The following is a 14,577-nucleotide window of genomic DNA, read 5'->3' as shown; positions in this document are numbered from 1 at the left end:
TTCATCTTGGCATTTGGTGTAAAACCCCACCAAAACCTCAACATTTGTATAGCATTCAGCAATGATCTCAGTGCTCCTCAGGACAGGCACATGGGAAAAGATATGGTTATATTGTCCCATAAGGCAAAAACCTGCACCACACAGCAAACACTTTTGAAAAAACACACGCTGTGAGCACCATGTTTATTATACACAGAGTAATTTATACTGGGTCCCTAGAATCAAAGGGGACCTTAGTGAGGAGCAGGGCCGGAACTTGGGGTAGCCAGAAGAGGCACCTGCCTAGGGTGCAATGATGTGGGGGTGCTGGGCAGGTACCTGTTCAAAGGTCTTCTGCCTACCCCTAGTCCGGGTTCGCTCCCCTGCTGCTGTGGCCTCCCTCCTCCCCTCTATCACTCGTCCCTCCCCTCCCCCTTCATTGCTCTCCCCTCCCTTCTCTTCTTATGGCGCATGCGCACTTGCGTACAGGTGCCATGCAACCCAACCACATTCAAATTTTTTCAGAAGCATTGGAGATTTGGCCTGTGACAGGAACCTGCACATGCATACAAGCTCATGAGGAGCCCTCGAGATTTGTCTGAATCCTGCAAAAAGAGTTGGAATTTGCTTGAAACCAAACACTGGATTTGCTGCATCCCAAATCCTTCAACAAATGGTACATGAACCATTAGTGAAACTGTAAAGCAACTAAGTATAAGGGTGAGCTCCCACTGGGCATTTTTATGTGAGGTTTTTAACAACGCACGGTCGAGTGTAAATACGCCAATGGAAACACATGAGCATGATAATGTCCGTTTTTCAGCCTGTAGTTTTCTTTTCCCAACATGCATTTCTGTTTTTTCTGATTCCCCACAATTCCGCTCAGAAGACTTTTGTTAAACGTTTGTGAACAATTTACATGCAAAATGAAGCCGAACTGATCATCAATACGCAGCGCAATTACGTCAGCAGAAGATAACGCCACAAATACGGATATCTGCAATCCATCTCACAAGAGTTTGACCGACATATTGAAAATACACTGCATATTTCAGCGAAAGTTCCAAAACTGCCCATAGAGTTCAATAATATGGTGTTTCCTTAGCGTATTGGCGTTTCTGATGAAAAACGCAAATACTGGCGTCGTGTGGTGGATGTTGGCTCACAACTGCCCAGTGGGAATTGCTATAGTGCATATTCCATTATTTTTAGTATTATTCATTTAGTGCATATTTACGCTCCACCATGCGTTTTTAAAAACGCAATATAAAAACACCCCCTGTGACCTTGCCCTACGTTAATTTTCCAGCACAGAAAAGTTAAACATTTACATCAAAAATCTGATCATATTGAAGAATCACATTGAGACTGTTATGTAACTAGTCTGCTGGAGTTTACAAACAGCATTTCTGCAGATCCCATTATTCATCCCATTAGGTGCAACACATTCACTAGGGCAGCCTGTAGAATTTAGAAATGCACATACAGACAGCTCTTTTCTATTCGTTTTGTTTAGATTTAAAGCTACTGAAAATTCCATAAAAGAAAATAAAAAAATACCAGCAGGCTCCGACCCCATTTTTTTACATTCATATAAACATGCTAGACTGTTTTGAATTTCTTTTATACTGAATGAAATAATCCATGAGTATAGTGTAGAATTCAGTGATTTATTTTTTGGTCCAAACAACCAGTTTTGCACCTCTGGACTAATGCGACATTTCCAATGCACTTAAACGTTTTTATATCCAATATTTAAAATCTCTTTGGCCTTAAGTTATAAGGTAATTATAAATCAATGCATCTGACACAACATTATATATTACACAGATTATTTACAGCTTTTACATGAGTTAGGGCAGGGGCACACGGGCAGAATTAGTCGCCTGGCGACTAATCGCCTCTTCTTCGTGGTCTCCCTGAACTGCCTTCCCCCTGCCTTCCGTCTGCTAAATGAAAATCGTCTGCGCCAAGTCACTCGCGTCGCTTAGATTTCCGAAGTCGCCCGAAGTTTCCTTGTGAGGCAACTTCGGAAATCGAAGTGCTGCTAGTGCCATTGCGCTGTCGTTTTCTCATTATAGCAGGCAAAAGGCAGTTCGGGGAGATTGTCGCCCCGCAGAAGTGGTGATTAGTCGCCAGGCGACTAAATCTCCCCGAATCTGCCCGTGTGCCCCTGCCCTACATTTGCTTTCTGAAAAGTATACCCAGGTCCTCTCAGGAAACATTTTGAAGATCAAATACTGCAATATTGTACAAAATATATCCTAGTATTTTCAGCAACACTGTTCGGGGGAACATTTTATACACAAAAACTCCACAACAGCAATGTGGCACAGACAATAAACAGGCTTCGTTGGTGTGTAAATGGCTTTTCACTCCAGCAATATATGAAAAGGAAGTTGTCTGTCCTAAAGTGCAATTACTGATGTGCAGTCTCATACGGCTGGGTCAGCCTGGGTGAAGTTCAAAGACCAAGCTTCAAAGGAAATTAGCCAATGCTTTAAAAGACGACCAGGGGAAAAGGTGGAGGAGGAAACAAGGGAATGGAATGACAATGAGGGTAATAGTTCTCAGGCATCCAAGTGCATCAAGTAAACACATGTCCTTTCTTCAAAGAAAAAAATAATCCTTGGTCCAATGTTATCCATATTTAACAGTTGAAAGTCTCTATATTTTTAGCTTAGAATTTCCAAATGTAGCAAAGTACAAATAAACAAGAGAAAGATATTGGAAAACAAAAAAAGGAAAAAGTGTCCAGCTGCAGAATTTCTACTTTGGGACTTCTGTTGACCATCGTGGGCTCCCTCGGGATTTAGAGGAGCAGAAGTACATTGAACTAGAGGCATTTGGTAAGAGGTTGCTCTCTTTTCAGGTCTATCTGGGCTGGAGCCATCACTTGGTCTTTGGCCATTATAAAGCAAATACCTTCCTCGATTATCTTGTTCCATCCTGAATAGTTCATACTCTGTGTGAGGGAGTTTGATTCCCAGTGCCACGCAGCCGTTGGTGTGAGTGACATCTTGCTCCATGCCAACTTTCCAGGAACCTTCGGCCCCACATTCGTCTCCGTTGAAGACATTCAGAAGGGAAGCTGTAGCGAAATCCATAGGGGTCACTTTCATATGATTGACTATAAGGTAAAAAAGAAGCAACTTTTAAAATACAGGTACTTATTTTTAAGGCATGCATTTAACGGGGAAGTAAAGTCTAAAATAGAATAAGGCTAGAAATGCTGTATTTTGTATACTTAACATAAACATGAACTTACTGCACCACAAGCCTAATCAAACAAATGATTTATACTTTCAAAGTTACCCACAGGGGGTCACCATCTTGTAACTTTGTTAAACATCTTTGCAAGACCAAGACTGTGCACATGCTCAGTGTGGTCTGGGCTGCTTAGGGATCGTCATAAATTATCAAAACAGCACAAGTCAAATAATATCTGCGAGAAGCAGATACAGCAAGACTGATTAATGATCAGAATATACAGACTGCACTGGTTCTGTGTTGTTGCGTAATGTAATGTGGATTTTATAGTTTTTGTATTAATACAAACTTTATCCAACTCTGCAGAACCAGTGGCTGCAGCAAAATAATCCTTCAAATAGAATCCCAGTTTATCTGTTTAAATCTGGCTCCATGATCTTTGTCCCAGCCGCTGGAGTTGGCAACAGTAGGATGTAAAGGCAAAAATAAAATCCAATACAAATCTCTACACAGTCACCGACTGCTCTACAGGGAAACAAACAAAGCTGCTTGAGTTCTGCATGGCTGGTAAGTAAGGCGAGGGCTCCCCTGCTGTCCATAAGTATGATTGTTTCCCTGCAGAGAACTTAGGGTCTGCCTGACAATTCCTATCCACAGCAGTAAATGAAGGGAGAATTTCACTGCAACATTTTCAAACCTTTCCAATTCTTTTTTCTGAATGTTGGTTTACAGATTGACGTGCTTATGAAACAGGATTTTGGGAGGGTATAATTTATGCATTTATCTTGAGTTATAACACACAAAGGTTTCATATTTACATATTTTGAAATATTATTGTTTAAATACTGTATAACAGTCTATGATAGTTTTATATTAATGGTAAATATTGCACAGATTTTATTATTTTATTATTTATTATCCAGCAACTCGTTATCCATCTTCCATAGATTCCATTTCAATCTAATCATTTACATTTTTAAAACTGTAATAATAAAACAGTACCTTGTACTTGATCCCGACTAAGATATGGAGGCAGAACAATTCTATTGGGTTCACTATGTAAACCTTTAAAACAAGTGAAAACGGATGAGGGGGCTATTCTAAGCACTTCTGTCCTTTAAATTCATTATTTATTTATATTAATTACAAGATATTAAGGGATACATGTACTGTTAATATGAATGAATTTTGTTACAGCAGCGCCACCTGCTGGTCATTTTCCCACCATTCTGACCACCAAGTAGTCAAGGAAGTTGTCAGGAGAAAGAAAGAGGCTGCGTTCTGAGGCTGATGTTCTTCTGTTTAGGAATAAAATTAGAAACCTTTCTCGCATCTTTCCTAAGCAGAAGTACATCAGAGCAGCCTCTTTCTTTCTCCTGACAACTTCCTTGACTACTTGGTGGTCAGAATGGTGCGAAAACAACCAGCAGGTGGTGCTGTTGTAACAAAATGAATTCATATTAACAGTACATGTATCCATAATATCTTGGAATAAAAACAAAATAAATAATGAATGTAAATGACAAAAGTGCTTAGAAAAGCGCCCTCATCAGTTTTACATTCACTTATTTTAATGGTTTACTTATCCTTTAAATTATTTTTTTAGTATACTTAAAATATGGAGACGTTCTTAAGATATGGGTTTAATTAATGTTTAAATTATTTATATATACTTAAGATATGGAGATCCAAATTATGGAAAGATTCCATATCTGGAAATCCAAATAATTCAAAATCAAATAGTTCAAAATTCTAAATATGATTTCCCTTTTCTCTGTAATAATAAAACCTTGTACTTGATCCCAACTAAGATATAATTGATCATAATGTTTGTAGCACTGTACAGCAGAACAATAAATCAGTTAAATAACCAGGGGGTCATTGGAATAGTAAATACAAATAAGTACAAAAATACAATACACATAAATATAAAGTATAGTTACAACATATAATAGGGTTATATATTAAAGCCTGAATGTACTATCACCTTCTCACCTTGCGTCATGGCAGGAGTGGCCCTGGCATCATTGCACTTAATGGTTTAAAAATTAGTGGTGTGCACAACTTTCCCTTGTTTGTATATTTGTGTTTGTGTATATACTATATATATATCTATATATATCTATATATATCTATATATATATAGATATATATATATAGACAAATACAAGATTCCTCTGCACTCAACCCATTATCAATATATTTAAGACAGAGACATTTTGTGCATACTGCTACTGAAAAATGCCTTACCCTTTAAACAAAACAGGGATTGTTTGTCCATATATTGCAATATATTTAAGCTGGCCAACTACGTCAAAGTCATCCCATATCTGGCCAGTCCTATGCTCAATTTTCATCTGATTCATTAAGAATTCTATGGTTTAATTATACATTTTATAAAAGGGACGAATACGTTTTACCTGCAACTTACTAGCTGCTTTCAAAGTAAAACTCCCAAACTTGGCTGCCCTTTTATTAGACACCAGTGTTTGTTATAGTTCTACAAGAGCAGTGACCAGCTCCATGTTGTAGCTCCCACCCCCTCCAACTATAGTCAGGTGATCCCACTGGTGTCTAATAAAAGGGCAGCCAAGTTTGGGAGTTTTACTTTGAAAGCAGCTAGTAAGTTGCAGGTAAAATGTATTCGTCCCTTTTATAAAATGTATAATTAAACCATAGAATTCTTAATGAATCAGATGAAAATTGAGCATAGGACTGGCCAGATATGGGATGACTTTGACGTAGTTGGCCAGCTTAAATATATTGCAATATATGGACAAACAATCCCTGTTTTGTTTAAAGGGTAAGGCATTTTTCAGTAGCAGTATGCACAAAATGTCTCTGTCTTAAATATATTGATAATGGGTTGAGTGCAGAGGAATCTTGTATTTGTCTATATGTATTTTGTGGTCACACCCTCATTGCACCCCCGCCTAATGTTTTTAAAAACTAGTGGTGAGCACAACTTTCCCTTGTTTGTTATAGATATATATATATATATATATAAAGAGTCTTGTACCTTAACAAAAATCCAGTAAGAAATTACAAGCTCTAGCAAAGCAATTCTTAGTCCGTAATAATATACATTGCAAGAAGCAAATAGATAATTGCGAAGAAATCTTGCAATCAATGTTATTGATGAATATTGTGCAAATTTATGTAGCAGAATGCTCATCTTACCTTTGAACACAAATTCGGTTCCTCCCATGACTTTGGAAGAGTACACTCCTCTGCTGTACCGGCCTTTTGCATAAATAGTGAAGGAAGGGTGCTTGCAGATTGGATCAGAGTAGTGATAGTAGAAACCTTCCCAAGTATGGTTGTTATCATTGAAGATAAAATGTCTGGTGAGGAACAGAACTTCTGGTCGAACTTCACACCTCTGGCTCACCCATTCTCCATGCAGCCCAAAAGGGAGATCTGCTTTTGGAGCCAATATTGGTGGGTGATGCTCATTAGAACGTGAAATGATTCTGCAGGCAACACAGTTTTGATTGTGGTTCTGGAAAGATGTTTGTAAATTAGTTATACATAAATATAGGCATGGAAAATGTATGACAACAAGAGCTGAACTGATAAAAAAAGCATTCAGCTAGCAGAATTAAGCAATATTAATATCATTCTTAATTATAGTTAGATTTCAACACTAGCTGAGATATTGACGGTACGTATAATGCAATAACAAATGGAAAATGTAATATTTAATTTTTTATATATTGGGTTTATATTTATATATGGTTTATTTAATATTATTATGCTTTTACATAATGAGGGCATGCCTCTTATGAATATCTAGATAACCAATCTAAATTTATGGCTTTGGTGAGTATGGTGATAGAAAATAGAAAGAGTAAATAGATTCAATGATTTGAGAGAGTCTCATCTGTTGAAATTAAATACATGACATCTTGCTGTTCCATTTCAGCCAGTGATTCTGGACATATACTTATTAGTCTGGAGTTTTGTACTTCCAAACAATCATATCAGGTCCCAGTCATGGATGGTTGACCAATTGCTTATTATATTAGTTATATTAGGGGGCAGATTTATCAATGGTCGAATTTCAAGTTCATGGGAGTTATTTAAAACTCCCATAAACTCCCATGAACTCGAAATTTACCAATTGCAATTTATTAAAAAAAAATATCTAATTTTATAAACTCTGCAAATTGAGTTTTTAAAACTCAATATGAGTTTTTTCTCAGAAAAAAACTCAAATGTCAGGAAGGCTGCAAACAATTGCAAATTGATCCCAGGATGTCTTCCATAGGCTTAAACAGCTGTTTGGCAGGTTTAAGGTTGGAGAATAATCGAATTCCAGTTCTTTAAGGGCTAGTGTATGATAAATTTCGAAAATCAAATTTGAATTTAAAAAAACACTCAAATCAAATTTTAACAATTCCCTAGTCGAATTTGACAGTTTTGGCCATAAAAAACTTGAAAATTAGAAAATTTGAATTTTCACTTTGACCCTTGCTAAATCTGCCCCCGGTTGAAGATGTACAAAGACTTGTGTAAGCCCTACTGTATATACGTACCTTGGCATTTTGTAGAGGTGGTTGGTAACTAGATGGTCTGTAGTACATCCTCTGGGTGGGATCAGTGTGGATGTCTCCAAGAAAAAGTTCTTCCACTAAATGGTCTAAATTGTGATGCATATATTGCTTTTCTACTCGGATCAGCTGTAGCTCATGCATGGCAAAGTTTAGTGCTTTTGTACATTTAAAGCCACCTTCTTCTCTCCATAAATCATAACTGATGCCAGGTTCCCAAGGCAAATCTCCCGGCACAAAACTGTGGCATGTGTGGTTCACCAGCCGCGTGAGTTTTTCAGCCACAGTTTCACTGTGAGGAATGACCTGCACATTATGTAACTGGTAGTCGGCCTCTGTGCCACCTCGGATGATCCAAGAAGCTTGTTTGAGACGGATCTTGCCACGGATAACCAAAGTATAGGTAGGGGTTGTACAGTGATTATTCCCATAGTAATACTGATAGGCTTTGAATGTATTATTGTTGTAGAACCTGTAGGATCTTGTGATAAATTCTGGGCCAGATCGAACTTCACACCTGTAAAAGGGGCAACATATTTTTACATATTGAAAATATAACACGTGATGTTACAATTTTACATTTGATTATATATAAAGCTGAGAATACTGTGGGTCAACTGCAGAAGTAGGAAGGGCAGTTTGATAATATGGTACAGGTATGGGATCCGTTATCCAGAAAGCTCAGAATCACAGGAAGGCCATCTCCCATAGACCCCATTATAATAAAAAAACTAAACTTTTCTTTTTAAAAATATAGTTTTCACTATAATAATAAAACAGTACCTTTATTTGATCCCAACTAAGATATAATTAATCTTTATTCTAGGCAGAACAATCCCATTTGATTTATGTAATGTTTAAAGTTATTCTTAAAGGGGAAGTAAAGTCTAAAAAAGAATAAGGCTAGAAATTCTGTATTTTGTATACTAAACATAAACTTACTGCACCACAAGCCTAATCAAACAAATGATTTATGCTTTCAAAGTTGTCTACAGGGGGTCACCATCTTGTAACTTTGTTAAACATCTTTGCAAGACCAAGACTGTGCACATGCTCAGTGTGGTCTGGGCTGCTTAGGGATGGTCATAAATTATCAAAACAGCACAAGTCAAATAATATCTGTCAGAAGCCGATACAAGAAGACTGATTAATAATCAGAATAGGCAGACTGCACTGGTTCTGTGATGTCATGTAATCTAATGTGGATTTTATAGTTTTTGTATTGTTTAGTAAAAACTTTCTCCAACTCTACAGAACCAGTACCTGCAGCAAAACAATCCTCCAAATAGAATCCCATTTTATCTGTTTTAATCTGGCTCCATGATCTGTCGCTGCAGCTGGAGTTGGAAACTGTAACGGGAATGTAAAGGCAAAAATAAAATCCAATACAAATCTCTACACAGTCACCGACTGCTCTACAGGGAAACAGACAAAGCTGCTTGAGTTCTGCATGGCTGGTAAGTAAGGCGAGGGCTCCCCTGCTGTCCATAAGTATGATTGTTTCCCTGCAGAGAACTTAGGGACCGCCTGATAATTCCTATCCACAGCAGTAAATGAAGGGAGAATTTCACTGCATACAGTACGGTACACATTTTTTAATTAAAGTATTTTGTAGATAGATTTCTTTTTCATTAAAGAAAGTAAAAATGCAATTTTATTTTTTTGCCTTTACATGCCCTTTAAGTAGACAAAATATGGAGATCCAAATTACTGAAATACTCCTTATGTGGAATATTCCAGGTCCCATGCATTTTCCATAACAGGTCCCATACCTTGTACAGTATATCACAATGACACAGATATTCTCTTTATCAGATGTCTAGAGGATTTTTGTGTGTGCACAAATAAGTTCCAGATAATGTCTAGGTCTTCCTAGGACAACAAGGATATCATTGTAGTTTCGAAAATGTAACTGGTCAAATGTAATTCATTGCTTCATAGAATGGAAAACAATTATTGTTCCAAAAAGTGTTGCTATCAAGAAACATAGTACAGTACAAGTATTTACGATATTCTCTATATTATTTGTATAAAGTATGCAGAATGTTATTGAAATAACACCCAGTGTTTAACACACACAGATCTCAGAGCGGTTTTCTTGAAATGGCATTCAGAAAAGAACTGCTAAATGCATTTGCGTAATATATCTTGGTATTTATATAGCAAGTGTTGGGTCACTTGTGGGTAGTGTGGTTTGTAATGAAAACTCATATATACAAATGACCACAAAGCATAGCTGTGTGGTTCTACATTCTCAAGCTCTGAAATTGCCCACTTGCAAAACAAATTATAATATGAATTACAGCCTTGCCAGACATTAATGTTCTTATTCTAAACATCAAAGCAAACTGAACAGCAAAAGGTTGCGAAGCATTTTTAAAGGCAGGCAGTCAAGGATAGACTTGCCTCTCTAATGCAAAATATGCCAGACCATAATGGTGCAGGAGAGGGCACAAAGATCTATAAATCAATATAAGAGCACAGACAGTATCATGTTTATTCAGTGGGTGGACTGCAGACATTACTGGACTACATTTGAATTGATGGACCTTTATGCCAATATCATGTTTTTAGTTCATATACTCATCCTTAAAATAGAAAGTATATTCCACAAAAGGATACCCGAACTATACTTATGGCCACATTTTCACACTCTATAGGGCAAATTTACTAAAGGGCGAAGTGACTAACGCTGGCGAAAATTCACACGCCAGTGTGACGTCATTTCGGGATTTCGCCAATTTACTAACGGGCGCTGGCGTAAATTCGCTACCGAAGGAGATAGATTGTAGCACTACTTTGCACTCTAACACCAGGCGAATGATGTGGATTTTACTCAATGTTACCTCTTGCGCCAGACTTGCCTTCGCTACCTGACCAGGCAATAGAGTAGATAAGACTTACTCAAAAAATGTTTTTACATTTTTATATTTGTGATAGGCTACATTTTTTTGGGGGTAACCGGCGTCCCCCCTACATTTCTTTACATATGGCACATAAACTTTACACTGGGCACATGCGTAGGGCATTATAACAACTTTATTTTCTTTCATTAATGTTCCCTTGGCTTGTGTAGTGTAATGTTTTTGCTGCAACATATACGTTCATTGAAATTTAACTGCACACCGTATGCAAATTAGCCAATGCTAGTGCAACTTCGCTTGCCGAATTAACATTAGCGAAACTTCGCCATTCTTCGGCGACCTGGACGAAACTTTGCATTTTAGTGAATTAGCATAGTTCTGGCAAATTTTCGCCTGGCGAAGTGTGGCGAGTGAAGCCGTCGCTGGCGAATTTCCGCAGGTTAGTGAATTTGCCCCATATTTTTTTTTCCTAGAAATATCCATTGGATTTCAGTATTTATAACTCTGCAAATACTCTCAATGAGGCTCAAGTCTAAAATAAACAAAGCCTGGGGAATGCACAGAAAGTAAGCGGAAAAACATTTCTTTTTTTAGTGGTGGTTGTTGGAGGAATGGAAACAGTGATGGAATCAACCATAAGAAAAAAAACCAGTAACCTGTATTGGTGGCATTGCTGAGGAGTAGTTGCCACTTGACAATAGGTGGAAATTTGTACAGTTATTAATACACTGTAAGACGTGATTTGTTTTCTATTGTATACTTTTATTCAACTGCCACAGATTGTATAAAACACCATAGAATAATAATGGTTCTTTATATGTTGTATATGTAATTGCAACAGAAAAACGATCTTTCTGTGCTTTAACATTCTCTGCACTGCTGGTTCTGACCACATATGTTGCAGTAGTCAGAGCCCCTACAAACAAAAGGCAAATTCCAACAATGCCTGGCAATAGCTGTAATAATAAACTGCTTTTACCCCATGGAGACCCAGTGACCCTCGATGTTCGGAGGCATCTGTACTGTGACCCGAGCACCATTGTGCAGATGTTTGAGCATGTGCTGACACTGGAATTCTCTCCATGGACTCTTCTCCAGAAAATGCGTGTGTAGCCTGGTGTCCGGTAATGTGAGAGCCGAGATTTTTCCTATATCTATAGACAAGGAGAAAGGGAAAGGTCAAAACCATTACTGCTTTCATGATTTTTAAGGGTGCATATATTCAGGAGGCTGTAAAGCCACAGACAATGTTCACATCAATAACATACTTAAAAGTATACTGTCATGAATAAACATGTCTTTTCAAAAAACATCAGTCAATAGTGCTGCTTCAGCAGAATTCTGCACTGAAAACTGTTTTTGAAAAGAGCAAACACATGTGGCTAGACATATTGTCAGCTTCCCAAGTGCCTCCAGTCACGTGACTCTCTTTTCTTCTGCACTGCAAGTTGGGGTGATGTCACCCCCTTTCCCCCTAGCAACCTAACAATAGAAACATGGGAAGGCATAAACATCCCGACAGTATGTGGTTCACAACCTTTGTATGATATAAAATGGCCAGTTCTATACAACTTTTCAATTGGTCTTCATTTTTTAAAATAGTTTTTTAATTATTTGTATTCTTCTTCTGACTTTTTTTTGGACTTTTAAATGGCGGTCACTGGTCTAAGTGTAAGGCTACACATTTATTGTTATTGATACTGTAACACCCTCAATCCAAAGGCTCTGTCCCTATAAATTCAGGCAGAAAACCCGTATCTCAGGCCATGAGGCTCAAGGGAGGGGCCCTTAACCCCTTAAGGACCCTACAATACTTTTTTTTTTAACTCATTTTTCTATTCAGTTTCTCTCCAATTCATATTCCAGTCTCTTATTTAAACCATTACATGGTTGCTAGGGTCATTTGAACCCTAGCAACCACATTGCTGAAATTGCAGAACAGAGAGCTGCTGAATAAAAAGTTAAATGATAGAAAAAAATTAAACAAACTCTTATTTGTCTCCGAACTGCACTCTCTACATGATATTAAACGTTAATTTAAACGTAAACATCCTTCTCTGAGACGGTAAATCATGAGGATTTAGCTTATTGTGTGCCAAAGAATTTAGATTATCACATAAAGGTGAGAGCTGGGATAGTCTTACTTAACATGTGGATTCTCATTAGAACACCGTTTCTAAATAGATTTTACAGTACTACAGAATTACAGGTATGCGATATGTTATTTGGAAACCCATTAAAGCAGAATCCTCAGCAAAAGCAGCACCAATTGGATCAAAGTTAAAAATGCCTTTATTGGGTTTACATGGCAAAGACCTGTTTAACAATGTTTCAGGCCCCTCCGGCTTTTTATCAACCTTAAGAAACACTGGCTAATGAAGCCTTTTTATATTTGGAAACCCATTATCCAAACAGCTAGAAATTACAGGATGGATATCACCCATAAACACTATTTTAATCTAATAATTAATGCTGCTGTGACCTCATATTTTATATTAAAGATATACTTACACCAGAATATAACCTTTTTTTATATTCATCATAACATTGTCTTTGAATGCTATTTATAATTTTGCCATTAAAGTATTTGCCTGATGCTTTTACATTACCTTTCTTACCCCCAGGTTCCTCTATGAGGGGGCTGCCATATTTGTGCAGCAGGAGTCCATTCGCTTAGAAACTCTAACTGACAGGCTGAGATGGGACAGTCAGGTTTAGGAACTCCAAGTGACAATTACTTACAAAAGCAGAACTATCAACATGACCTATAGGTGACTTTTAATGTAGATTAATATTTTGAAAAGAAAATTTTTGGTATCAGTATCACTCCACTGTAATATAAGGATGCATATCATTTATGTAAAGGTTTTATAAGTTAAGTGAATGCATACAGTATATATACATACAGAACTATACACATAACAACCAGTTTCTTTCATAAATAAAGTAGCAGTTGCTACAACCAAGCATGCTGGGGGGAAACTGTGCATTGCACCAGAAATACACAGTGTTGCACCCAAACCCGGTGGGGTCATTTCAGGTGATGTTCTGTATATTTGTCATATTCTGTTAGCATGGTTCAATTTCATTTTTCATTTCACTGCCTTTTTCAGATGTGGCTGAATTGTGTAATAACCAACCTATCAGACATTCAGTATTCATGCTCAGCTGCACCATGTCAATGTACTCAAATCTTGCACAAATCCAGGCACATTTCACCAGTGAAATAAAGCATTTTCTGACACAACATGCAATAAACTGTGCTTGTATCCAGTAAAAAGCTTCTTCCTAGATTACAAAAGTCAGCGTATGTGAGTATGACACGAGCTGAAAGATGAAAGGCATGCACATTTTTCCTCTCAAGTTCTCTCTTGAGTAGATCTGCCTGATACCGAAAACAAAACAGTGTTTTGTCTAAGAGAAACCCTTCTGCAGTGAAGCAATTCCAATGGGGGTAGGGAACTCATCCCTTTATGAGTCTCTTCTAAAAAAGGTTACATGGGAGGGGGGGACATTCAGATAGGTCAGAAGGCGGCTGTCAGTATGTGGGTCCCTTAAGCAACATCCTATTCAAAAAGAAGTAACATCTGCTGGATAACCTATACATGGGAGGTCAGTGGCCATCCCACAACTGCCCCATACAATTCCATCATATACACGAGTGTGAGTGTGTTCTCTTGCTTTGTCACAGCCTCTTCTTCTACACAAACTGCCATGAACAAGCCCATTAATTAACAGTCTCATTTTAGTGGTTTTAGAATCTGCAAATAAACTCATTTTCTCTAAAACCAAGAATGCCATGTAATTTATTAAAAGATTTGAATATAAAAAGCACATAAAACAAAACTGAAATATACTTTACAAAATATGAAAATCTCTCAGCCCCCAACCCTGTTGCTCTCATACAGGGGCGGGAAGGGGTGGAGCAAGGTTGCCAGCTGGGTTGCCTAGGGCGGACGGCCTGGCCCTGT

General features: G+C 37.7%; 1 protein-coding gene across 1 annotated transcript in view; it reads right to left on the bottom strand.

Annotated features, from left to right (window-relative positions):
• Positions 1-1,635: 1,635 nt before the first annotated feature.
• apcdd1.S (adenomatosis polyposis coli down-regulated 1 S homeolog) overlaps positions 1,636-14,577 on the bottom strand; it is a 30,800-nt gene continuing 17,858 nt past the window's right edge. Inside the window, exons 2-5 of the mRNA XM_018223640.2 lie at positions 11,586-11,760; positions 7,728-8,259; positions 6,370-6,691; positions 1,636-3,109 (exon numbers count right to left, since the gene is read on the bottom strand). Of these exons, the coding sequence (XP_018079129.1) occupies positions 2,655-3,109; positions 6,370-6,691; positions 7,728-8,259; positions 11,586-11,760 (1,484 nt within the window). The 3' untranslated portion in view covers positions 1,636-2,654. The remainder of the gene's footprint in view (positions 3,110-6,369; positions 6,692-7,727; positions 8,260-11,585; positions 11,761-14,577) is intronic.

This window comes from Xenopus laevis, chromosome 6S, assembly GCF_017654675.1.
Source record: "Xenopus laevis strain J_2021 chromosome 6S, Xenopus_laevis_v10.1, whole genome shotgun sequence".
Classification (NCBI taxonomy): Eukaryota; Metazoa; Chordata; class Amphibia; order Anura; family Pipidae; genus Xenopus; species Xenopus laevis.
Note: the sequence above shows the minus strand (reverse complement) of the source record. Positions and strands in the feature narration are given on the sequence as shown.